Source organism: Chrysochloris asiatica, unplaced genomic scaffold (genome assembly GCF_000296735.1).
Source record: "Chrysochloris asiatica unplaced genomic scaffold, ChrAsi1.0 scaffold00193, whole genome shotgun sequence".
Lineage (NCBI taxonomy): Eukaryota > Metazoa > Chordata > Mammalia > Afrosoricida > Chrysochloridae > Chrysochloris > Chrysochloris asiatica.
Genome location: NW_006408711.1, coordinates 5,600,126 through 5,628,024, shown reverse-complemented (window position 1 = coordinate 5,628,024; position 27,899 = coordinate 5,600,126). Strand labels below are relative to the sequence as shown.

Here is a 27,899-nt window from a genome sequence, read left to right as displayed (position 1 = left end):
GTTTTGTAACAAAAACAGGGGAGTGGCTAATCTTACAGTCCAGAAACAGAGAACCCTAGGACCATTCAAGGGAGAAGAGCACAAGCAGAATGTGGGACCTTATCCAGAGAATCATATACACCAGAGATGGAGGCAGAGATGGGGTCATGTAGAGGGGGAGCAGCTGAGGACTCTAGATTCATGGGAAGAGAGGGTCTAAGAGCTGGTGGCTAGGAGGCCGACTTGTAGAATGTGCCCTTTAGAGTTGTAAATTATTATGTATACCAGTGTTCTATGTTGTATGTTTTTTAAAAAGTGAATTGAGAGAAATACTGTTAACTGATGGTACATGGAGGGGATTATATCACTGTAATGAAATAAAGTATATCATTTGTTGAATGTAAAACTGATGATCTGCCCTATAAACTTTCACTCAATACACAATAAAAACCTTAAAAAATAATATGTGATTCTTACGAGGAAAATAAAAAAATTCTACTGTACAGACTTACTGAAACACTATCTCAAAGAGATCATATTATCTAATTATGAAAATTTCAAAATTTATGACAGTTTCACCAAGAACAACTATCCCTAAGTGTTATTTTTGTTGCTATTAAGTGCCACAGAGTTGATTTTGACTCATAGTGACCCTATGCACAATAAAATGAAATACTGCCCAGTCCTGCACCATCCTCACAAATGTTACTATATCCAAGGCCCTGTTGTTGCCACTGTGTAAATGCATCTTGTTGGAGGTCTTCCTCCTTTTCACTTACCCTCCATTTTACCAAACATTATGTCTTTCTCCAGGGATTGGTCCCTCCTGATAATATGCTAAACTCTCACAATTCGAACTTCTAAGGGCATCTATCTGGTTGTACTTCTTCCAATTCAGATGTTTCTTCTTTTGATAGTCCATGGCACTTTCAATATTCTTCTCCAATACCATAATTCATATGCATCCATTCTTCTACTGTCTTTTTTATTCATTGTCCAACTTGCACATGCATATGAGGTGACTAAAAACACCATCACCTGAGTCAGGTTCACCTTAATTCTTAAGGTGGTATCTTTGCTCTTTAACAGTTTAAAGAGGTCTTTCACAGTAGATTTGCCTAATGCAATAGGTCCTTTGATTCCTTGACTGCTGCTTTCATGACTTAATTGTAGATCCTTTTAAACTTAAAGTTAGTTCTACCCTTTTTATTGTGTGTATTAAAGTAAAAAATCTTCTTCAATTATTTGCTTCACCACGCCATTTTATCTTCTAACCCCCCAAATCATCTGTTGTATCTACTTACTTTCAGTTACAATATGGTTGAAATAAGGAAAATAAAGGTGATTCCTTCATAGACGAAATAGCACAATAGGAAAAACATTAATGGGCCAAGCAAGATTAAAGCATCCTGTATTGAATATTAGTTGTTTACAGACAGATCCTTAGGTCTTTGTCTTCTCTAATATAGGCAAGCATTTCATTCCATACTTGGGGGTTGGGGGTGGGGGGGAGAAAGACCTTCTGGCAAAATGGTGGACTAGGCAGCAGACCCTGATTTCCAGGAAATCCAAGTCATGTAGTTGGGAACCATGAATAGTGTAAGGCAGGGTCCTGGCTATACCAATTTGGTGAATCTTTTTTTCTCTTCTTCTTTTTTTTAAGTTTTTATTGTGAATTGAGTGAAACTTTACAGGACAGATCATCAGTTTTCATTCAACAAATCATATATGTTGTTTCATTACAGTGATTATAATCTCCTCCATGTACCATCAGTTAACAGTATTACAGTATTTCTCTCTTTTCATTCTAGCTCTTTTTTTTTTTTTTTTTAATACTCAGGCATATATAATAATTTACACCACCAAAGGGCACATTCTGCAAGTCTGGCCGCCAGTTCTCAGTCCCTTTCTTTCCATGAATCTAGAGTCCTCAGCTGCTCCCTCTCTCCATGTACCCATCTCTGCCTCCATCTCTGGTGTTGCTGCTTCTCTGGATAAGGTCCTGCATTCTGCTTGTGCTCTTCTCCCTTAATGGTCCTAGAGTTCTCTGTTTCTGGACTGTAAGATTAATTATTCCCCCATTTTGTTATACAACTTCTACCTTTACAATTGTGACAGTCACAATTAGTCATGATAATAATTACTTACTATTGAATCATAAGAATCTTATCCCCATCTCTTTTTACCAGACCCATCTAGACAAGATGAAAACTATTCAGTGGGGACTCTATCTTCCCCCCCGCCACACTCTTAAACTAACCCCCTACCTTGAAACCTTGTAAGCCAGTCATTTCGTGCCTTTATAGCCCCCTTATTTTAGGTAGCCAATGTCTAAGTTGCCCGTCCCTATCAATCCTGTTTACAGAAGGGATAGCATTGATACTTGATGTGAAGACTCCGTCTCTCTCTGTTGGTATTTTGAGCTACTACCTCCATGAATGGAGTCATTGTATAGCGCTGTGGGCTAATGCCTCAGATTGCAAAGCCATTTGAACTGCAAGGTCGGTGGCTCAAGCTCACCTTGGAAACTCTATACAGGGTTGCTATGGGTCGGAAATGACTCGATGGCACTTAACAACAACATCAACAACAAACATCCATTAATATAGGTCAAGTTCATCAAATTGTAGCAACTTACCCTTGCTTCCTTTATCAAAAATTGTTATCTTGTTTATCTTCCTCTAGTAGAGTTCTGATTATCAATCCATTGAAGCTAGGTCAAATGGGTTCTTTCTACCAGTTAGGCTGTTCTTGTGTGTCTTCTGTTACTTCATATCATCTGAATGCTTCACTTTCAGCCCTAGACCTCTGTGGCTATGTCTTTGTTCATGGGCTCAGGTGTACCCAGGTCTCTTGGTGAGTCATTTTGGTGCCTGGATTCAGTTGGGCTCAGATCAGGATCTACAAAACCCATAGAGCCACCAGACCAGCATTAACACACTACTCCCAGCTGCCCTGTGGTCCTAACATACACTGAAACTAGCGCCTCCAGAGGCCTCCACTAACTAACTCTGGATTGAGTGCCCTGAACATATACAACACCAAGGCCAATAAAACTCCATCCAGGGCCCCAAATTCCACTGTCACATACCTCCCACACCCATCTTATATATTCTTGGCACACAGGATCCCCCCCAGAATCCTCTCCTTTCCAGGTCCAAAAGATGCAGTGTATTTTTTGGTTTTGCTTTTTCCCTTTTGTTGTTTCATTTTTTTTTTGTTTGTTTGTTCACTTTTTCTCCTCTTCTTTCCATTCCCTTGAATTTTATCATTTCTATTTCTGCTTTTGTTTTTCCTTCTTTTCTTCTGCCTCTTATCTCTTCTCTTTTTTCTTTTCCTTTTTATCTTTCTTTACTACTCTCTATTCTTGCTTTTTTCATCTTCCCTCTCCCTCGTTTTTCTAAGTGTTATTTTTATTTATATTTATTCCTTTTATTTTCTCTTACGTAACCCATTTTCTTGTCCTTCATTTGTCTTCTTAGTTATCGTCTTTTTTTCTGATCACTGCATGTCTTTAATAGTTTTTTTCTCTTTATTATTTTCACTTTCCATTATTGGTGCTTGTTTATTTATTCTGTTTTTCTTCCTGGTGTGTTTGAGCCAGGGTGGGGGAAAGGTGGGCAAGAAACAATATCAGCTTCTATACAACCTGATCAATGAAAGATGAGAACCAACACCTGCCAAATCTATCCAAAACTAAGGTATGTTAATGGTGAACAGACAATAGTGCACATGATTTCATTCTCTAAGTATACCCACAGGAGACAGTTGATGGGAGTCTAACATACTAACACATCAACATAATATCATCAATTAAATACAAATATGAAACCACCACAATGCCCCAGAGAAAATAGACAATTTTAGCTCACACACACACAAAAAAAGAGAGAATGAAAAGAAACATATGACCAGGATGCAGATCCAAAAAGCATTTCTGTGGTAAAAAAGTATTGAAACTAATTGAAAAATAATTCAAAACAATGATATTCTGGTACCTAAAAATTATTAAAAGAAAGTTAGAATAAAGCAAGGAAAACACAGGAAAAAAATCTTTAGAATAATTCAGGAAAACACTACAAGAACAAACACACAAAATAAATGCAAACTTTAAAACAATACAAATGCTTTAACCAGAAATACATAAGATTAATACTAAGATTTCAGAAATGGCCAATACATTAAAAGGGAAAAGTAGTACATTTGAAGCAATGGAATCTTGAATTACTGAACTTGAAGATAAATCTCTCAATACTAGTAAGTTGGAAGAAAAATCAGAAAATAGAATGAAAATATCTTAAGAAACATTTAGTGTTATGTGGGATACCATGAAGAGGAATTAACTTATGGGTGATCAGAATTCCATAACAGTAAAAGACAATAAAAAGCACAGAAATGAAGTTACCAACAAGAAGAACAAATAAGACCAAGCTCTGATTTGTCTGCAGAAAGAATGCAGGCAAGAAGGCAATGGGATGGTATATACAAATATTTGAATGAAAAAAATTGCCAATTTTTTGTGATGAAGATTTTTGTTTTCTTTATGATGAGAAGCAACCCACACCAACGAATCATATACCCAGCAAAGCTGTCCTTCAAATATGAGAGTAATAATTAAAACACTTCCTGATAAACAGAAATTAAGGAATTTGGAATATCAAGATAAACTTTACAAAAATTACTAAAGGATGCTCTTTGGGCTGAGAACCAACAGCAGCAGACAACAACCTGAGCTTAACACACAATACAACAACACTCAGAACTCAGTCTAGATATGTTGTTGTTGTTAAGTACTATCAAGTTAGTTCCAACTCATAGCAAACCTGTATAGGGTTTCTGAGGTGCAGCAGTGGGTTTGAACAACCAACATTGTTGTTTGCAGTCTATTACTGATCCTACAGCACCATGCCAATCAAGACATAGAAATATTTAAGTAAAACAAATTTACAATGCTAAAAATAGGGAGCCAGAAGCATCAATTTATAATGAAGTCAACTACAAAGCAAAAAGAGGAAATAGTGTAGATACAGAACTTCCGAATGGTGAGTAACTAAAGAAGATTTCAAGATAAAACAGACTGTTTAAAATGGGGGGGGGGGGTTGAGGGGAATTAATAAATTACAAGGTAATTTCAAAGAAATAGATTAAACATTCACATCAAAATAAAAAAGAGGAAAATTAGCAAGATTTAGTACATATTAGCAAGAGAAATGAAGAAATGAAAACCACAAACAAAATGTACTCAATGCAGAAAGCTAAGTGAAACTAAGAAACCAACAGTATCACAAAGAACATTCAAAATGACTGCAACTGATTCATATCTATCAATAACTACACTGAATGTTAATGAATTAAATGCACCAGTCAAGAAACAAATAATAACAGAATGGATAGTAAAACAGGACCCTTCGAAATGTTTATAAGAAGCACATCTTACACACAATGACATTGAAAAATGAACAAGAGTGGCAATTTCATTCTCTGATAAAAGATTTTAAGCCAACACCAGCATGATTAAGGGGTCAAAAGAACAAGAAGACATAGCCATAATAAATACCTATGCCCCCAATGAAAAAGCCTAAAACACACAAATCAAACTCTTATAGAACTGAAGAAATAAATAGACAACACTGTTGTTTTTGTTAGGTTCCAGAGAGTCAGTATCTACTCATAGCGACCATATGCACAACAGAATGAAACACTGCCCAGAGCTGCACCAATCATTGCTACATTTGAGCCCACTGCTGTGCCACTCATTGGGGGTCTTCTTCTTTTTCTCTGACCCACCATTCTACCAAACATGACATCCTTCTCCAAGGATTGGCCCCTCCTGAAAATATGTCCAAAGTATGAGAAACAAAGTCTGGCCATCCTGGCTTCCATGGAGCATTCTGGCTGTAATTCTCCCAACAAAGATGATTTGTACTTTTGGCAGTCCGTGGTACTTTTAAGATTCTCCTCCAACACAATAGCTCAAATGCATCAATTCTTCTATGATCTTCCTTATTCACTGTCCAACTTTTGCATGCGTATGAGGCTATTGAAAATACCATGGCTTGGGTCAGACACAACTTAGTCCTCTAACTGACGTCTTTGCTCTTGAACACTTCAAAGAGGACTTGTGCAACAGATTTCCCTAATGCAATACGTCATTTGATTTCTTGGCTGCTGTTTCCACAAGTGCTAATGGTTGATCTGAGCAAAATGAAGTCTTTGACAACTGCTATCTCTTCACCATTTATTGAGATGTTATTTATGGGTCCAGTGGTGAAGATTTTTGTTTTCTTTACAATGAGAAGCAACCCCCACCAAAGACTATGGTCTTTGAACTTCATTAGTGTGTTAAAGTCTCTTCACATTCAGCAAGCAAGATTGTATCATCTGCATAGTGCATATTGTTAATGTTCATTCCTCCTATCATGATGCCATGTTTTCCTTCTTAAAATATTCCTTCTCAGATTATTTGCTTAGCATACAGATTGAATAAACATTGTGAAAAAATACAACCCTTGCACAAACATTTCCCAATTTTAAATCATTTGGTGTTTACTTGGTCTATTTGATAACTTTCCTCTTGGTCTATATACAGGTTCCTCATGAGTACAATCAAGTGTTCAAGAATACTATTCTCTGCAATCCTGTCCATAGTTTGTCATTATCCACTCAATCAAAGACTTTCCAGAGTCAATAAAACACAGATAAATATCTTTCTGGTATTCTCTGCTTTCAGCCAACATCCATCTGACGTCTGCAATGATGTCTCTCATTACACGTCCTCTTCTGTATCTTGCTCTGGAAGTTCTCAGTCAAAGTATGGTTGTAACCTCTTTTGAATTATCTTTGGTAAAATTTTACCTGCATGGAATATTAATGATATTGTCCAGTGATTTCCACATTCCATTGGATCACCTCTCTTTGGAACAGCCACAAATATGGATCGTTTCCAGTCAGTTGACCAGGCAATTGTCTTCTAAATTTCTTGGCATAGATGAGTGAGTGCCTCCAGGGCTACCTCATTTTTTTGAAATATTTCACTTTGTATTCCATCAATGCCCAGGGTCTTGTTCTTTACCAATGCCTTTAATTCACCTTCGACTTTTTACTTCAGGATCATTGGCTCTTGATCACATACTATCTCTTCAAATGGTTGAACATCAACCATTTCTTTTTGGTACAGTGTCTCTGTGAATTCCTCCTTCCATCTTCTTTAGATGTTTTCTGCATTATTCAACATAGAATCCATCAATATTTCAAGTTGAGACGTGAGTATTTTATTCAGTTCCCTCAGCTTGAGGAATGCTATGCATGCTCTTCAATTTGGTTTTCTAACTCCAGGTCTTTGCACATTTCGTTATAATATTTGACTTTGTTTTCTTGAGCTTCCTTTTGAAATGTTCTATTCTGCTCTTTTACCTCCTCATTTTTTCCTTTTGCTTTAGCATCTCTATGCTGGAGAGCAAATTCAGAGTCTCTTCTGGCTTCTCTTTTGGTCTTTTCCTTCTTTCTTGTCTTCTTAATGACCTTTTGTTTTCTTCCTGTGTGCTATTCTTGATGTCATCCCATATCTCTTCTGGTCTTTGGACTTTAATGTCCAATGCAACAAATCTGTTCTTGAGATGATCTCTAAACTCAGCTGAGATATATTCAATGTCATATTTTGGCTCTTGTGTACTTGTTGTCATTTTCTTCAGCTTCAGCCTTAAATTGAATATGAGCAATTGATGGTCTGTTCCACAGTCTGTCCCTGACTTGTTGTGACCATCTCTTTCCACAGATGTGGTCAATTTAATTTCTGTGTATTCCATTTGGTGAGTTCTATGGTTTATAGTCATCTTTTATGTTGTTTAAAAGCATTTGCAATGAAAAAGTAGTCTTTGTTCTTGCAAAATTCTATCACGCAATCTCCAGCATCATTTTTATCACCAAGGCTATATTTTCCAACTACTGTTCCTTCTTCTTTGTTTCCAGTCTTAGCATTCTAACCACCAGTAATTATCAATACTTCTTGATTGCACCTTTGATGAATTTCACACTGAAGAAGTTGGTAGAACTTTTCAATTTCATCTTCACTTGCTTTAGTGGTTGGTGCATAAATTTGAATAATAGTTGTATTAACTGGTATTCCATGTAGGGAAATGAATATTATCCTATCACAGATAGCTTTGTACTTCAAGACAGACCTTAATATTTTTTTTTTTTTTTTGATGATGAATGCAACACCTAAAGACTTCTCAATTTGTCTTTACTGGCATAGTAAACAATGTGATTGCCTGATTCAAAATGGCCAACGCCAGTCCATTTCAGCTCACTAATGCCTAAGATATCAATATTTATGCTTTTTATTTTATTTCTAGCAATTTCCAGTTTTTTCTAGATTCATACTTTCATATATTCCATGTTCTGATTATTAATGGATGTTTCTCTTCTACAGTTGTTTCTCTTCATTTTGAGTTGTGACCAATCAGCAAATGAAGATCGCAAAGGCTTTTCTTCATTCGCATCATCACATTCAACTCTACTTTGAAGAAGCAGCTCTTTCCCAGTTATAGTTTTAGTGCCATCCAACCTAAGGGACTCATCTTCTGGCACTACTATGTTACTCTTAGTTATGCTTCAATATTCAGTATTCTGATACTGGCAGTGTTCTACTGTTATTCATAAGGTTTTCAGTGACTCAACATTTGGAAGTTGTCCATATGTCCTACTTCCTAGTCTGTCTTTGTCTGGAAACTCAGCTGAAACCCGTCCACCATGGCATAGCTTCTAGCATCATAGCACTCTGCAAACCACCACAGTAAGACAGACAGATGAGACCATAATAGTAGGAGATTTTAATACAATACTTTTGATGAAGGGCAAAACAACTAGAAAAAAATCTCAACAAAGACACAGAAGAACTAAACAATACAACTACTTAACCTCACAGACACACAAAGAACATTCAACCCAACAGCTCACTATATAGTCTTTTCCAGTGCCAATGGAACATTCTGTGGAATAGGCTCTATGTTAGACCACAGAACAAACTTCAATAAATTAAAAAAATATCTGAATACTGCAAAGCATAATTTAAGATCATAGTGCTACAAAATTAGAAATTAAGAATAGGAAGATCAAGGGGGATAAAATCCGAAATATAGAAATTGAACACACTATGATTAAAAGTTACTGGGTAATAGATCAAATAAAAAATGATATTAGAATATACCTTGAGTCAAATGAGAACAGAAACACAACGTACCAAAACCTAAGGGACATAGCAAAAGCAGTGCTTCAAAGGCAATTTATAGCAGTAAATGTACATATCCAAAAAGAACAAAGAACCAAAATCAATACCTTAGCCAAACATTTCAAACACTTAGAAAAATGTAACAAAGTAAGCCTATAGTCACCAGAAGAAAATAAATAATAAAGGTTAGAGAAGAAACAAAAGAAAGAAAGAAAAGAAAAGAAAAACTAAGAAAGACAACTAAAAATTAAGTTTAACTTTAAGTTCAACTTCCTGATCATTTTCCTAATTCAACTTTTTATTAAGTAAAGATTCCAGAATGACTAAAGTTCTTATTATTCCTGAGATACCATTATTAAATATTAGATATTCAGGACGTTAAAAAACTAGCTATCAATAAACAAAAAGGATACTTGAATTTAGTAACTGCTGTTTTCAGTAAAAAAAAATAGTCCATTGCCATAGAGATGATTTCTACTCATAGTGACCTTATATAACAGCTCCACAAGGTTTCCAAGGCAACAATCTTTATGAAAACAGACTTCCAAATGTTCTCCTGTGGAACAGCTGAATGGTTAGTCAACAACTGAGTGTTTAACCACTACATCACCAGGACTCCTTTCCTGCAGTCATTATACGTTAAATCATAAGCCCCCTCAAATTTCAAACACATGAAATTATTTTGCTTAGCAACATTAAAATAACTCACGAAAAAGGAATTAAAAGTGCTTGGATTAAAAACAAAATAAAACAAAAATGGTTTATTTCTTGATTTTTAAAAATATTAACTTATGTTAAAAGATGAAGTAAAATAAGTTGTATTATGTTAATGTTAATATCATTATAACAGATCAAAGTGGGTGTCAAATGTGATTCACTTGAAAAAGTTTTGTGGCACTCTTCTATTGTCAGCTATGAGTCAGAATCAACTCAACAGTCGTGGTTTGGGGTTTAGTCTATTGCTAAATTAACAGTACATTCAGCCTTTAGAAGCATTTATTTCTCTTAAATTAGTATTTCCTCTTTTTGTATCTAATAACAACAACCAAAACTTCCTTTGGATAAAATTTCGAATCTCCATTCAAAGTTAGATAATGACATTTAATCCTATGTCGCTATAAAATCTCTATAAAAACAACAACAACTAAAAACCTCTCCCATCTGTATTTAATTAATTTTTTTTCTTTTAAAATATGGAACAATAGAAAATTCAAGCTGTTTTCAAATACACCTTTCTGTCTTTTGATAACTCTTAACCTTCTTTTGCGTTGTCCTCACACCTGTGGAAACTATATATACTTCTCCTATTTCCTATTCTTTTTTTTTTTTTCTACTCACTAACTATATCATATTACTTTAATCTCCTCTTTAAGAGATTATCTCATCCAAACTGAGTACTGACTTTGGTAACTCTCAAGTTCAAAGCACCTACCAAAATACTTACCAAAATAGCATATAAGAGTACATATTAATTCCCTCAGTATCAGTGTCAAAGTAAATTATAAGTGTGATTTTAATAAAATAAGTTATGCTATACTATGCCTAATTACCTAAGACAATAATTCATTTCTTTGTTTCTAAGTTTTCATTTCATTTTTTAAAATATTTCCACTTAATCTACAGTTTACTTCTACACAATTCTTAGAGTTGGACAAACAAAATTAGATTTTTGGTTATGTGATTTCATGCATGCAAAAGTGGATTAATTTGCTTGAGTGGACAAGTTGTATTTTGTTTTAAGGAAAAGGCAGAGTATTATAACTGGCTACTTGATATTGAGGAAAAAATATTTAAATTCCTAAAACTACCAAAATAATTTAATACAGTTAATCACTCACTAACTACAAATAATACACATAAAAAAAATTTAAGCATTAAATCTTATTGCATAAAACTAGATTCAGTTGGCATGTCTCTATAGGATAAGCACTGGACTGTTACCTGCAAGGTGGTGGTTATAACTCACCATGAGCAGACACTCCTTGGAAACTCGATATAAGATCACTATGAGTCAAAACTCATTCAATAGCATTTAACAACACTCCCCCATAAAATCACTATCAAGTTACTTTATCTTTTACATTAAGGATTTGATTTATGATTTCTAAAATGCCTCTGCTTCTGAATATCTGTGCTCCTTTAGACATGTTGTGCAATTTGTGCCCTGAGTTTAGTACCTTTTATATGCACATTTACACACACAAACAAACAATACAAGGTCACTTCTGTTTAAAAAAAAAAAAACCTTAGGAAAGAAAGAATACAAGAATTCAAAATTCAAAATTAAACCCAGTCATTTTCTTTCATACATTATCTGTAGGATCCAAGCAAACTGAATTCATTATCTTTAAGACTATCCAGATTTGTACCATCCCTTATAGCGCAGAGTAGAACCGTTCCATACGTTCCCTAGATTTCCAAACTGACTATCACATCTTTCTCCTACAGAGGAATTGGAGGGTTCAAACTGTCAACCTTTCCATTTAGTAGCTAAGCACTTTAACTACTGTCCCATCAGGGCTCCTTATTTGTGGTGCCAAAAACAAAATACAGGTAATTAATATTGACTCATAGTAAAAAACAGGTAATTAATATTGACTCATAGTAACCCTATGTAGGGCTTTTGGAACTGCAAATCTTTTTTTGGAGAAGACAGCCTGCATTTGAATTGCCAAATGTGAACAATGACTATTATATCTTTTTTTCTGAAAATCATTGTAACAATATAAAAAACTATAATGTGAAAGTACTTCATTCTAGTATTTGAACTTCTAGTAATCAAACCTGAAGAACAACTTTCATATTTACATAAATATACGTGTTCCTGGATTCATATTGCATCATTGGATATATAATATGCATTTCATACTTAACAAAATCCAAACCTAAAGTGATTTCCACTCCTAATTCTGTTCTACCTATATTTCCACATAGCCATAGTTGCTCAAATCAAATATTAAGTCAACCATTCCTCTTCACAATCACAGGTGGTGGTGGTAGAGTACCGTGGAGATGGTTCTGACTCATAGTAACCCTAAATAGAGGCTTTGAGGCTGTATATCTTTGGGGAGCAGAGAGCCTAATCTTTCTCCGGAGGAGCAGCTGGTAGTTTTGAACTGCTGACCTTGAAGTTATCAGCCCAAATTGTAACCACTACTCTACCAGAATCACTAGAAAGTCCTAGTTCCTTTTTTCTCTAAAATATATATAGAACCTTTCACTTCTTATTACCATCACCCAAGTGCCAGCCACCTTTGTCTCTCACTGTAGTTCAATATAAAAAACAATATAAAAAAAAAACAAAAAAAATAAGTAATTTGTTCCCATTTCACTATTATTTCTCAGAACCATAGAAGCAAAAGTGATCATTTAAAAACAGCATGTCCCATTGAACTTGAAGCAAAATCGCAATGCTTCCCTATGGTTTCAGCCAACTTCTCGAAGTTTATCACATGCCATGTTATCCTTAGTTTTGGCAATACTGGCCAGAAATGACAATTCCTAAAGTCTATCAACCTCTATCCTGTCCCAAGACAAACGCCTGTGCTTCTCTTCACCTTGTAAAGCCTCTTTCACAATAGCTACTCATGATCTCGTTACCACAAAAGTCTTACCTGGTGTACATATTTACCCTTTGTATGCTATTACATTGTATGTGTTACATACATTCACTTCTATCTCCAATTATCTTAAAAAAAAAAACAAAAAAAACACCTAATTATTTGTCTCTTTTAACTAATACATAAAAAAGTGAGATGACTGAAAGATTGATGATTCAAACCTACCTGTGATACAGTGAATTTACTTAATATGTCTCTTCTCAGTCATGGTCTTTGTAACCCCTACCAAATGATTGGGTGGTTGTTGTTGTTGTTGTTGTTAAGTGCCCCTGAATCAGTTCGGACTCACAACAACCCGGTATAGGGTTTCTGAGGAGTGGCTGGTGGGTTTGAACTGCTAACCTGGAATTTAGCAGTGTAATGTTTATACTACAATGTTACACTAGGACTCCAAATGATTAGGTGGGAAATAGGGTATATAGGACTCTAACTCAAGGATAGGTAAGCATCCTGCTAGGTTTAAAAGGAGACGTCAAGTGCAGCAACAGAAGATCCAGGACTATCAAAAAAGAAGAGCCACGAGCAAAACGCAAGATCCCTGAATGGAAAAGCGGCAGAGGTGACAGTAGAGGCGGCAACAGCATTGGGTGGCAGAATGGTCTTCCCAGCCCATGGAATGAGGCAGAGGTAGAAGGACAATGTGGTTGAAAGGCTGATAGCCAGAGAGAGGGATGCCTGAGACATTGCTGAGAAGAGGTGTTCCTGACCGTAGAACTTCTGTTGTCTGAGTTGTTTCTGATCCTGAATTGAACCTTGTCAACTTCCCTAATAAGTCCATAATTGTCTGTGAGTTTTGTGTGGCCATTGCAACGGATGATCAAGTCCAATGGAGAAGTAGAGTGTCATAGATGGAATGGTTGGTGTCAAAAAACAATAAAGAAGGTTATTGGGTGGAGGTATATCTGACCTCAGCCTCTTATAAATTGGTCTTAGGCTTGTAATTCTACTCCTTCCCACTTGAGAAGTTTGAGGCGGTCAGACATGGCCCTCACGCCATTTTTGCACCACCCAAGTTGCCTCAGAAAATAAGTTTGTCAATTTGCTACCAAAACGCCATACCATATTATGCATGCATGGGTCTATATGAGTCAAAAAAAATTGACTCTATGACAACTACTAACAACATGATGTTTAAATTACAAGTCCTGGAGTAACAACTGTACAGACGAGATAATTCCTATATTTCATCTACTTCAATTAAAATAATATAAAATATGAATTAGCTGAGAGAGCTGGTGGATAAACACTGGACTGCTAATCACAAAGTTGATGATTTAAGCCCACCAGTTGCTCCAGGTAAGAAAGGTGAAGCTTTATGCACCCTCAAAGATCTACAGCATTAAAAACTCTATATTGGGTAACTATGAGTTAGAAAGAACTCGACAGCACTTAACAACAACAATCTACTAAAATAAAATTAAAGTAATATAAAATATCAGTTAGATAGGCAACATGAATTTGGTTAAAACCCGCATAGTAAGCGGTAATGTATTTTTAAAAATTATGATCTGCCTTCAGCAATCATCTTAGGTTTCATACACATCCCTTAATTTGTGGACATTCATCTTAAGGAGAAACAAGTTATATTAATTGGCTGTAATTCAAGGAGCATTTGGCAAGGTATGAAGCTAAGACAATTACCGTGTACACATTGGACTTTTGTACTAGACTAGGAAGTTTGTTTTGGTTTAGAAACAAACTTTTTTCCAGCAAAATTATCTGAAAAGAGCAAGCAGTGTATCTGAGCAACTGAAAGTACAAGGGACCGAAATACCATAAGCACCATAACATTGTTGTTGTCTCATAATCATCTTGAGTCATAGATTAAAATTCATACTTTACTGTGCTGGTTTTCAAGGAGTCCTGAAGGTGCAGCAGTAAGTGCACAGCTGCTAACCCAAGGGTTGGCAATTTAAACCCACAGGTCAGTGGTTCAAACTCACCAATCACTCCACAGAACTATGTGGTAATTGGCTTCCATAAAGACTACAACCTTGGAAACCATATGGGTGGTCGCTACAAGTCAGATTTGACTCACTGGTGATGAGTATGGTTATTGAGTTCTCACTCAGAGAGGTTATAGTAAAACCTAGGCTGTAATATGTGCCTTGTTCCCAAAAGTTCTTCCAGTGAAATCATTTGAAGTGCATGTCATCCAATCTTATTGTATCTTACTAGATGATGTACTAGATTCTACATGTTTTTCCACTTAAAATATTCTTATTACAGTCTCATTTCAAATGTTATTTTATTACATGTTAAAATACATCCTCTATTCATCTGACTGCTTGCTATATTCTGTTTTCACTTCCAAAATAAAGTCTACTTACCTTAATAAGTGTACTTCTAAAACCATTCTGCATAATACATGCAGGTATGCGTTAAGTAATGACCAAGGGATATGATAAACGGGCTTGCTTTGGAAGGGTGCCAGGAACCAGACCAGCGTTGAATTAGCAGCTCAGGCAAGTCGTGGCTCAGCTGCTGTGATGCCTGGAACCACAACATGGCTTGCAATCCCACATACACTGTAGCAGCCAAGCCAGGATTGTAGCTAGTGTGTCCACTAACCAACCACTCCACAGGACAATATCTGCAGGGGAGGCTGGGTTGTGAACAATCTAATTTGCTCCTTGGGGTTTCCCATTCTCACCAGGCTTCCCAGGGGCTACTCAGAGAGTCCAGCCCACCTACAGGCAACCAGTTGCAGGTACAAATTTGAAAATTCCAAGACTCCAAGCGCTAACCGACAGCCAGAGCTTGGGAGAGGGTTATTTTGATAAATTTGTATCAATTAAGTATAAACATATGTATTTTATATGTAATATGGTGTTCCTACAAAGTCCAAAACGTATAACAAGCTATTTTACAGACCTTATCACGAACATTGTTCAGCACCTACTTTGTGCTATAATTTATATTTTATTTTTTCTGTTAACTGGGAAACTGGTTTTAGGATAAATTACTTTTGAATATTAACTATCAATATTAACACTCATAAGTATAATACAAAGTTCAGTTTGAACTTTGGTCGGTGGTTCAAATCCACCAGCTGCTCTTTGGAATCCCAATACAGGACCTCTAGGATTCAAAATCAACTCAACGGCACTTAACAACAACAACATTTTAAAAATTATGTTTATCTGTCCTGAAACCCAAACTTACTGTCATTGAGTCAATTCTGACTCATGGTCAACCCTACATAAGGTTTTCCAAGACTATAAATCTTTACAGAACAGACAGCCTCATCTTTCTCCTTGGAACAGTTGGTGGGTTTTAGCCACTGACCTTGAGGTTAGCGGTCCAACACCTATCCCACAGTGCCACCGAAGCTCAATTATAGGACAGAAGGCCCCAATGCTCCTTTCTCTAAGCTATTGCTTTACTTAACTAACCCCTGAAAATGTCTGAATTTGTAGTGGTTATGAATCGGGCTGCTACCCTCAAGGTTGGCAGTTCATAACTACCAGCGGTTCTGCAGGAGAAAGATGAGGCTTTCTGCTCCCATAAATATTTACAGCCTCAGAAACCCTGTGGAGGGTCACTATGAATCAGACTGACTACACGGTACTTAACAACAACAATTTGTCCTCAGAGTCCTGAAGTGGTGCTGTGCATTAATGCATCAGACTGCAAAGTTGTCTGAAGTGCAAGGTCAGCAGTTCAACTTATCAGCCACTCCTTGGAACCCTATGCAGGGTCGCTATGGGTTGGAACCAACTTGATGGCATTTTTACAACAACAGCAATAATTTGTCCTCCATTATTTCAACATTTGATATTAAAAGTTCCAGGGAGGATGTGGTACAGTGAATTTACTTGATATGACTCTTTTATTCAGTCTTTGTAACGCCCATCAAATGACTGCTTTGGGGGTTGTGTGCTGTGGAGTCGATTCTGACTCAAAATGACCCTATATAGTGTTTCTGAGGCTGTGAATCTTATGGGAGCAGAAAACCTCATGTATCTTTCTCCTGCTGAGTGACTGGTAGATTCAAACTACAGACCATATGGTTAGCAGCCTCCAACCTCCCTCCCCCCTTGTAATCATTATGCAAACTGGATGTATGAGACTCAAACAAAGAGATTGACCAGTTTTGTCATTTGGCTTGGTTTCAATTGAGCCATCTCAGAAGCAGGAATGGGATCTCACTACCAACAAGAAAGAAGAGTCAGGAGTGAAATCTTATCGTTTGAACCCTGAGAACCCTTCCTAGAGAGACAGCAGCACAGGCAGAGACATGGAAAGCCAGAGTGGCAGGCTTCCCAACCAATAGAAGGAGTGAGGCTAAGCGCAAAATGGGGTGACCTTTAGCCAAGCAGGGTTACCTTTAGCTAAGAAGGGTGGCTGAAAGGCCAAGAACCAGAGAAAGATGCGCCTGAGGTATGACTGAGAAGGTTGCTGACGAGAGAACTTCTGTATCCATGGTTATTTCTAATCCTGAATTATACCCAGTTCGCTTCCCTAATAAATCACATAATTGTGAGTTGTTGTTAAGTGCTGTCGAGTAAGTTCCGAGTCATATTGACCCTGTTTAGGGTTTCCGAGGAACTGGTGGGTTTGAATTTCTTACCTTCCTATAGCACCACAACAGTAGTTTATAACACTATGAACTCTTTGTGGCCAGTGCAATGAATTGGAGTCCTAGCATCATGGGTTAATGTGCTGGACTGCAAGACATGTTTGAACTGCAAGCTCGGTGGTTCAAGCTTACCAGCCACTCCTCAGAAACCCTATACAGGGTCACTATGAGTCGGAACTGACTCGATCGCACTTAACAACATCAACAGTGCAACAACTTATCAAACTCATCAGAGAAGTAGAGTGTCCTGGGAAGAATGGCTGGTGTCAGAATAGATAAAGTAGGTTGAAAAGTGGAAGTATGTCTGACCTCTGCCTAACAGAATCAACCTTAGACTGATTTTGAGTTTGATTCTTCTTTCCCCTTGTGAAATTGGGGGAGTTCAGACATGGCTTCCACACCGTTTTTGCAAAAGACAATAAAAATACTAAGATCTACTCTCATTAACACATCCCTGTGGCTCCTCCATAATTGTTTTTTCCAGTAAAAATGACTCAGAAAAATGAAGTAGAAATAAAAACATCACATTTCATTTGGGGGAACTGATTAATGCATGTTATCATCTAGTGAAAGCAACACTTCAGGTAATTCATGAAGTTCTGTGTTTCCAAACTAGAGAATCTAAAATAAAGATAGTTTTATGTCCTAGGAAAAACTTCATTCCTTCTATAAATTTCCCCTGTCTTTCTCTTAAAATCTGAAATCAATACCTCCAGGATGTGATGTTGTAACCACAGCAAATATAATCACAAAAGAATAAACTCTAGATCTCAATACTCAATGAGGTCACAGAACCTGCAATCTCTTTTGGCAGGAGAACTGTTTATAATACGGGAATGACAATCAGAGGATTAATGAGCATTTAGAGAACTGCTAAACTAATAAAAAATGCTCAATCTGACTCTGTGCTCTCCAACTTAACACAAACCCCATGAAGAACAAAGCTTTTCCCCACTTATGTATACGTAAAAATTATAATATAGAGTTGAAGACCTATTTTTGTACTCGCTTTATAGACTAAAACAAACAAACAAAAACAACAGAACTTACCTTCAAAAATGGACCCCAGTTGATATTCTCCACTAAAAAACTGTGGCAAGGAAAAGACAAGGGCTCCCAATCCTATCATAAAAGATGCAAATGCAAGCCATCTTGGTTTGTGTCCTCTTTCACCAAAGAATGATACGAATAAAGACAACACGCAGAATGAGATATCATAGCTTGATGATATCAGACCCGTCAGGGAACTCTTCATTTCATAGCGCTTCTCAATAGTAGAAATGCTAATATTTACTAGGCCATTTACAACAATACCTGAAAGAGAGAAAACAAGGTTTGTAAGCATTATTACAACTTTATAATAGCTATCAATTACTATTAACACAGTGTATTAAGTTAGATTTTTCATTTCTTTTCAAATATGACAAATAATCAAAGTTGCAAAGTTATACCACAAAAACATACTCCCACTGCCATCAGGTCAATTCTGGCTCATAGCAACCCCATGTAAGGTTTCTGAGACTATAAATCTTCACAGGAGCAGACAGCCTTCCCTTTCTCCTTCAGAGTGACTGGTGGGTTTAAACCACCAACTCTGCTGTTGGTAGCCAAAGCCTAACCCACAGTGCCACCAGAGCTCCTACAACCCAAACATTGAAAAATCACAGTTTACTTTCTAAATTATATAACTGTCAATTGTCAAGGGCTAAAGAAAACTGATGCATGTTATAAATTAAGTTAATTGGGCTTAATTCATTTAAGAATTAAGAGCCAAAACAGAGTTAGTGTGGAAAAGTTCCATGAAGCCAAGTTGCTAGTTTCCAGCGTAGCATACACCTACAAGCCTTACTTTGAAAAGTACAAGTAACCACATAGGTCATTAGAGCAATACTCAATTGTATCCCAAAGTACTCAGTTTTTAAACATATTTATTTATGAAAGAGATCACCTTGACCTAGTCTTTAGAAAGTTAAAATTGAGTTATCAAATTTCATTTTTTCTTTCTAACATTCTTATGCTTTTGCTGTTATAAAGTGCTGTTGAATTGGTTCCAACTCATAGGGACCCTGTACTGGTTTTCCAAGGAGGGACTGTTGGGTTTGAACCTCTGACCTTGTGATTAGCAGTCCAGTGCTTATCCTACATAGCCACACCGGGAATCGATATAGGCTTTTCTAGAAGTAAAAATTCTCCTTTAAAATGTTCTGGAATAAAAGTAAATAAAAGCTAAGAGTTTATTTCAACCACTGGCATTCTAAACTGTATATAGTGTAAGAGCGAAAAGTAAAATGAAACAAAAAACACTTCATCTATTCATTTAATATGATTACAATGATGGAGAATATAAGGTAAACAATAAAAGACTGAAAATCCAATTTTAACTGACAACAAAAATATACTGTCTGAACATAAACTTATAGGAAATAAAGTTATCAAAAAATAAAGAGTTTGATCAAACTATAAAATTTAAAACTAGTTGTCCCTTTTAGATACCATGAATTATTTCCATTCATTAATGGAAAGACTATACCTAAGCCAGCAATCTGTTGAAATTTTGCTTTATCAAGAAAGTAAATTTCTAAAAAGGTATGCAACAGACTTCATAAGTCCTAATGTTACTTTTAGTTTTGTGCCAGTTTAATAAATATATAACAATCCTTGTTGGCACAATGATTAAGCAATCAACTGTTAAAAGAAAGGTGAGCAGTTTGAACCCATCAGCAATTCCACAGGAGAAAGATGTGGTAATCTACTTTCCATAAAGATTACAGCCTTAAAAACCCTATTTTAAAGAAAAACAAAAACCCTATGGCGCAATTCTACTCTGTCCTAAGGGTTTCTATGAGTCAGAATCAATTCTACAGGAATGGGAGAGGACAAAACAAATGATAATTCCTGAGCTATCTAAATAGAGTATGTAAAGCATCTAGGAATGACACTTTTTATATGAAGGGAAAAATATCTGAGTATAGGAAAATTGCTCTTACCTAAAATTAACCCCAACCCCAACCTGTGCCACGGTGAATAAAAATCATGCAACACACTGCCATTGACTCCTTTCTAACTCACAGGGATCCTGCATAGGATTTTTGAGACTGTAAATTTTTATGGGGATAGACAATCTTATCTTTTCCCCACTTCTTTTCTGAGGAATGACTGGTGGACAAGAACTTTTTAGTTAGCATTCCAGTGCTTATCCTACAGCACCAAACCAAGAAATGCCAATAGCCCTAAGTAATTTACTAGTTTATTAATCCATCAATGTTTCTCACTAAAGTTCTTTCATCAATACAGTATATAGCAAAAATTTGGACACAAAGTATGGGATTGATATTACATACTTAATATTCATCTTTCACACTCCATAATTTATTTGAGGCAAGCATTCAAACTTAAGGTTTAAGAAGAGAGAACCAATACAGTCAGTGTGTGCTGGATGTGAGACAGTCTGAAGAAGGCAGGAAGGCACAGAAACATGCTTTATCTGGATGGAAATAAGAGTCAATCAACCTTGTGGTTAGCAACTCAATACTTATCCCACAATTCCACCAGGCCTTCTGAAGAAAAACCTGTCATTAGAAACCAATGCCTTTCATGGAACTATTTTTTTTCTTTTTAAGTTAATTCATAAATTCCTCTGGAAGAAATAGTACATTGATCCTGTGAATCAAAAATTGAATTTTTGTGACCCAAGCACAAAGTGTTCTGTTTAAAAACAAACTTATCTATGAAATGTTATATGCTATATCTCTAATATAAATGATTAAACATTGGCGACACATTAGAAATTTAAGTGTAATGAGAAACCTTGTTTACTTCATTTGGGAAATGCTAAGTTACATAAATTAGTTTGATATAATTTTTTCCCATAAAAAATAGCAAACCCATTGCTGTCAGATTGATTCTACCTCATGATGACCTTATGAGATCAAATCTCAAGGAAAGATTTAATGCACTGAAAACTAATGACTAAAGACCAGAGGAGCTGTGGGAGAACACCAAGGGCATCATCCACGCAGAAAGCAAAAAAGTCATTAAAAAGACAGGAAAAAATGAAAAGACAAAAATGGGTTCCAGAGAGATTCTGAAACTTGTTCTTGAACTTAGAAAAATTAAAACAACTGGAAGAAACGATTAAGTAAAAAAAGCTGAACAGAAATTTCAGAGGGCAGCTCAAGAAAACAAAGTAAAGTTTTATAATGAAATATACAGAGACTTTGAAGTAGAAAACTAAAAGGGAAGGACACGTGCAGCATTTCTCAGGCTGAACGAACTGAAGCAAAAAAATTCAAACCTTGACTTAGAAATATTGAAGGATTCTGTATGCAAAATATTGAATGTTGTAGAAAGCATCCAAAGAAGATGGAAGGACTGTACAGAGTCACTTTACCAAAAAGAATTTGTCAATGTTCAACCATTTGAAGAGGCAGCCAATATTATCAAGATCCAAAGTCGTGAAGGAAGAAGTCCAAGAGCTTCAATGAAGGCATTGGCAAACAAGGTCCCAGGAAATAATGGGAACACCAAATGAAATGTTTCAATGAAGTATTGGAGATGCTCACTCATCCTATGCCAAGAAATCTGGAAGACAGCTCCATATATGTACTCATTCCAAAGAAAGGTGACCCAACCAACTGTGTAAATTACTGAACAAAGTTATTAATGTCACATACAAGTACATTTTTACTGAAGATAATTAAAAAATAGTTGCAGCATTACCCTGATAAGGAGCTATCAGAAATTCAAGGTAGATTCACCAAACAACATGGAAATGGAGAAATCATTACAGACTTTACATGGGTTTTGACTGAAAGCTGAAAATACTAGGAAGATGTTTATTTGTGTTTTATTGATTATTCAGAGATAATTGACTGTGAGAATCATAACAAACTATGGATAACATGGTAAAAATGGGAATCTCAGAACACTTAATTGTGCTTATGAGAAAACAAGAGCGAGTGTTTCAAACATAACAAGGAGATGTTGAATGATCTAAAATCAGTAAAGTTATGTGTCATGGCTCTATACTTTCACCATATTTATCCAATCTGAATACTGAACAAATAATCTGAGAATATGGACTATATGAAGAGCATGGCATCAGAATTGGAGGAAGGTTCATTAACAACTTGCAGTATGCAGATGATATAACTCTGCTTGCTAAAAGTGAAGAGGATTTGAAGCACTTGCTGATGAATATCAAAGGCCACAGCTTACAGTATGGATTATATCTTAACATAACAAAAACAGAACTCCTTACAATTAGACCCATAAGCAACATCACGATACAGGAAGAAAAGAATAATTGTGAAGATTTCATTTTACTTGGATCCACAATCATGAAACCAAATAACATATTGCATTGGACAAATCTGTTACACACGACCTTGTTAAAATGTTACAGAGCAAAGATGTAACTAACATAAACCAAGGTATTTTCAACTACATGTGAAAACCAGACAATGAATAAGGACAACAGAAGAAGAATTGATGTCTCTGAATTATGGTGTTGGCAAAGAATACTGAATATACCATGGATTTCCAAAAGAAAGAATAAATCTGTTTGGAAAAAGTACGATCAGATTGCTCCTTAGAAATGACAAAGGTAAAACTTCATTCTCATATTTTGGACATGCTATGAGGAAGGGCCACTCCTTGGAGAATATTATGTTTGATAAAGTGAAAGTTTAGCAAAAAAGAGGAAGACTCTCAATGAGATGGATTGAAATTGTAAAGAATAGAAAACCCAAAACACTTGATTGTGCTTATAAGAAACCAAGAGGGAGTAGCGTCAAACAGAACAAGGAGATGCTGAATGATCTAAAATCTGGAAAGTGCTGTGGCTGCTACAATGGGTTAAACACCACAACAATTGTGAGGCTAGTGAAGGGCCTGGTAGTGTTTCAGTCACTATGAGTCAGAAGAGACTTGTTGGCAGCTAACAAAAACAACCATTAATTCAAACAAAACTTAAGCAAGTACTTCAAAGTACTCTACTTTGTGAGTACCCCTCCTCAATTTTTAATCCTCCTGTTTCTTCACAATTATTTCATCCCGTGTATTATGAGTCTGAGTCAAAAATTATCCACACTCTGGGTGTAGAATTGTTTAGTCAACTTTTAGAAAAGACAAATAAATCATTTTTTGACATAATCTCCTTGCTTTTCAAAACGCTTTGTCCACTTTATCAATAAGATTTTGTATTCCCTTATTTAAAAATGTTTTAAGTGGAACTGGGAGCCATGAATGCACTGCTGTCTTCACTTCTTCATCATTGGTGAATCTTCGTCCTCAAGGTCTGCTTTCAGGGGACCACACAGATGAAAGTCCAATGGTGCAAGGTCCGGACTATAGGGAGGATGCTTTAACATCGCAAAAGGAAGGGTTGTTTTATTATTATTATTATTATTATTATTATTATTATTATTTGCAGAGTGTCAACATTTTGGGCAGAGGCGTGAGTGTACACACTGTCATGCAAGATCACAGTGCTTTTAAATAGCAGTCCTCTGAGTTTAATCCAAAATTTAAGCTCCAATTCTTCAGTGAGCATCACATTGTAAGGTAAGGAGCACTGTTAATTGTTGAGCCTTTTACCCGACAGTGTTCTAATACTGGTCCTTGAGAATCCCAGAAAACTGTAAGCATCAATTTTCCAACTGAATTTTGTATTTTTTATTGGTCAGTGATTGAGGATGTTTCAATTCCATTCTCTGTCATTTACTCTCAGGCTTATGTTGATGAATCCATGTCTCATCACCAGTCATGATATATTTTTAAGAAACTTTAACCTTCCTTTGAGTATCAGTCCAAATTTTGTTTGTAGATGTCCGAATGATTCTGTTTATGGCCTCCCATGAGTTGTTTCTGTATCCATCTTGCACAAACTTTTCAAAATCCAAGTTTGTTGTGGATTATTTCACAGAGACACGGCTGATTTGCAAATGATTTGCCACATAATCCACTGTCACTTATCTATTTGTCAGAATCATTTCATGTGCATGTTCAATCAGCCGTGGATAGGGACGGGAGTTTTAATGTAACCAGACTGGAGATAATTTTTGACTCACCCGTGTATAAGCAATACCACAAATAACTTTTGCCTTCTGTATGGTGTCCTGGTGTGGCACTGTAGGATAAGCACTGGACTTCAAATTCACCATCTGCTCCTTGGAAACCCTATACAGGGTCGTTATGAGTCAGAATTGACTAGATGGCACTTAACCACAACAACAATGCTCCCTTTGGAGGCATGGTGTGGCGCTATAGGATAAGCCCTGGACCTCAGGTCGGTTTCAACCACAAGGTCAGTGGTTCAAACTCACCAGCTGCTCCTCAGAAACTTCATACAGGATCACTATGATGAGAACAAATGACTCCACAGCACTTAACAACAGACTCCCTTTACAAAATAACACTTCTTCTAAACCTTGCTTAGGTTGCAACCTCCTGAGGGTATAAACCTTGGGCTTAATCTGTAACTCCCAAAAGAACTTAAATGAGATCCTTGAACAAAACAGACTACTGTTTAACTCTTTTTGGGTGACCATTTAAGCAATGCCAGAGCCTTTTTCAATTTACTGGGAGTACCACTTGTGTTCGTATACTTTTAAATCAATCACAAAATATTAATGTGTATTTCAAGTCTGTACTTTCTAGTAGGGGTCTTCCAAAAGTTCGAGAACAAATGGAATTAAACGATCATGAAATTTTCCACTAACTTTTTGAAGGCCCTTCTTAAGGAAATGCATTTATCCTTTGAGGAATTGTCCAACTCTCCTCTGTAAAAGAATTAACGATTTAAAACCAGAAAGAATTTCAGATTCAAGAAGGCATAGTATATTTTTATTATGTATAAGGAATTTCCAAATTTCCCCAAGAGATAAAACCGCCAAATGCAGTTTCAGAATTATCATATTACCTGGAGGAACCAAATCTGCTAGCTAAACTGGGGTCACACACACACACACACACACACACACACACACACACACACACACACACGGCTTGTATAACAAGTTTTAAATGTTGCAGTAAAACAGAAGTTCAAATGAGGAAGTCTGAACCTGGTTAGTTGAAGTGGTGTGAGCGCTTGCAAGATCCAAGCCCAGGGACACCTTGCACCACGAAACACTGGTGGATTATCCCACCGGGTCCCTCTGCCCTCTGCCAGCTGCCCATTGCCAGCTTTCTGCGCCCACTTCTTGTACTCCACTAGATGAACCCCCCTGCCAGAGAGCGTTGGACACTAACCTTGTGTGAGGGCCAGAAGGCAATAGTGAAGCAGGTAGCCCTGAGGCGTGTTGCAGCGCTGGAGACATTTCGGGTGGAAGTTCCGCCATCCACAAGGTCCCTCTTCTAACGTGATTAGCGAAAGTGGCCCGGATCGCTCCTGGGAAGACGAAGGAGTTTCTGAAAGAGGTGGGGGCTGATGAGGCTCTTGTGGCTCAGGATACTTCTGGGGTTCCTGAGGCTCCTGCAGCTGTGAACGTTCTTTTTGCGAGTCAGAGGGTGAGGCAGAGATTTCAATCTGAGAGGGCGATGCAGACGAACGGCGCGGGGTGTCAGGGCTGGAGGGAACGAAAGCCGGATTGTCGATGCCTTTGGCGCCCTTCATGGTCAGATTGGGTTCTCCTTACTACAGTGCCTCAGAGCAGAAAAAAACCGAGAGCCCACTCTGGCTCCTCCCATGGACAGGTGACAGCGCCCCCATGCGGGACCAATCCGACTCAGTCTTCTGGACTCCTGTGGCCTCTTACTCCAAGATTCTTGCCTTCCTACGCTTGTGCGCCGCCGCCCTGACACCTTGAGCACAGAGCTTGCGGCCACCCAGAGGGCCAAGCGCAGGTATAGTTGCCGCTGGGGCCAAGCGCAAGTACCTGTCGCCGCTGGGGCCAACCGGAATGCGTAGCTTGGACTTTTGATCCGGTAGCGTCCCAGTAAGGGCTCGAGATCTCAAGCCCATCCTTGGCCGGCTCCCTCCTGAACCCAAGAGCCCAGGTTCCCCACTTAGTAGCGCTTTTCCAGTCCCCTGGGACTGAGAACAAACAGGTTGTGGGAGTCTAGTGGCCGAAAGCTCCCCTAGGGTACTGACATGAAAGCGCTAAACACAATTACATCAGGAGATCGTTAAAGAAAATATCCTGCAAATTTCTTTCTTTGCTGTTATTACTAAGCTAGGCTGAATTCAAGAACCAAGCAGCCACAGATGAAATACTTTGGATTCCATGAGCATCTGATCCTTTTACCTGTTGCCTTCCCTAGAAATGTATTCGCCTTGCCCCCATCACCATCATTAACATCACAGCAAAACTCCCATTTGCTTTTACTTCCCCAAAACTGAAGGAAGAGAAATCAAGAACCTTTAAAAACATATATGGAAGTGAATAGAGGTAAACACTATTTACCATTAAGTACAGGGAGGACATTATAATCATTTTAATGAATGAAGCAAAGTATATGATTGATTGAATGAAAAACTGATGATCTGCTCTGTTAAACAATAAAACAATTTTAGATGTGACAGTAACTGCTGCATAGAACATATCTAAAATCAACAATGCTGATAATCCTATAAATAATTTATGTGGAATATATAGCAAAAACACTGTTAAGAATTGGTCACAATTAGGTAATACTGTTTACAGTTCATTCATTTATTCATTAAATAGTAATTTTGTATTTTCTGGTTTGGCACGGCGGGTTAATTCGCCAGACTGCAAAACTGTTTGAACTGCAAGGTTGGTGGTTCAAGTTCACCAGTTGCTCCTTGGAAACCCTATACAAGGTCGCTATGGGACGGAACCTACTCGGTGGCACTTAACAACAACAACAAGGAGCACTGGTGTGGCGCTTTAGGGTAAACACTGAACTGGTAATTGCAAGGTCAGCAGTTCAAGCCCACCAGTCACTCCACGGAAACCCAAAACAAGGTAGCTGAGTCAGAACCAATGTGACAGCACTTAACAACAAGTAGCCCTGATGACACTGTAGAATAAGCCCTGGACTGTTAGTTTCAAGACCTGCAGTTCAAACCCACAAATTATTCTGCAAGAGAAAGATAAGGATTTATGCTCCTATAAAGATGTAGTGTAGTGGTTACCAATCGGGCTGTGAACCGCAAGGTCAGCAGTTCGAAACTACCAGCCGCTCTGCGGGAGAAAGATGAGGCTTTCTGCTCCTATAAACATTTACAGCCTCGGAAACCCTGTACAGGGTCGCTATGGGTTGGAAGCGACTCAATGGCACTTAACAACAACAACAACAAAGATTTATAGCTTCAAAACGCTATAGAGAGCCACTATGGGTCACTATGGCATACTGGTGTGGCACTGTAGAATAAAGCACTGGACCACAAGGTCAGCTTGATCTGCAAGATGGGCTTGCCAGCTATTCCTCAGAAACCCTATGCAAGGCATCTATGAGTGTGGACCAACACACAGAAACAAAAATTCCACTTTCAGTTGGAATCCACATGATGGAAGTGCAC

At 37.2% G+C, this 27,899-nt stretch overlaps 1 protein-coding gene across 1 annotated transcript in view; it reads right to left on the bottom strand.

Moving 5' to 3' along the window:
* The window catches only part of LOC102823146 (solute carrier organic anion transporter family member 4C1-like), a 122,823-nt gene extending 96,796 nt beyond the window's left edge, over positions 1-26,027 (bottom strand). Inside the window, exons 1-2 of the mRNA XM_006872316.1 lie at positions 25,664-26,027; positions 18,461-18,724 (exon numbers count right to left, since the gene is read on the bottom strand). Of these exons, the coding sequence (XP_006872378.1) occupies positions 18,461-18,724; positions 25,664-26,027 (628 nt within the window). The remainder of the gene's footprint in view (positions 1-18,460; positions 18,725-25,663) is intronic.
* Positions 26,028-27,899: the final 1,872 nt, after the last annotated feature.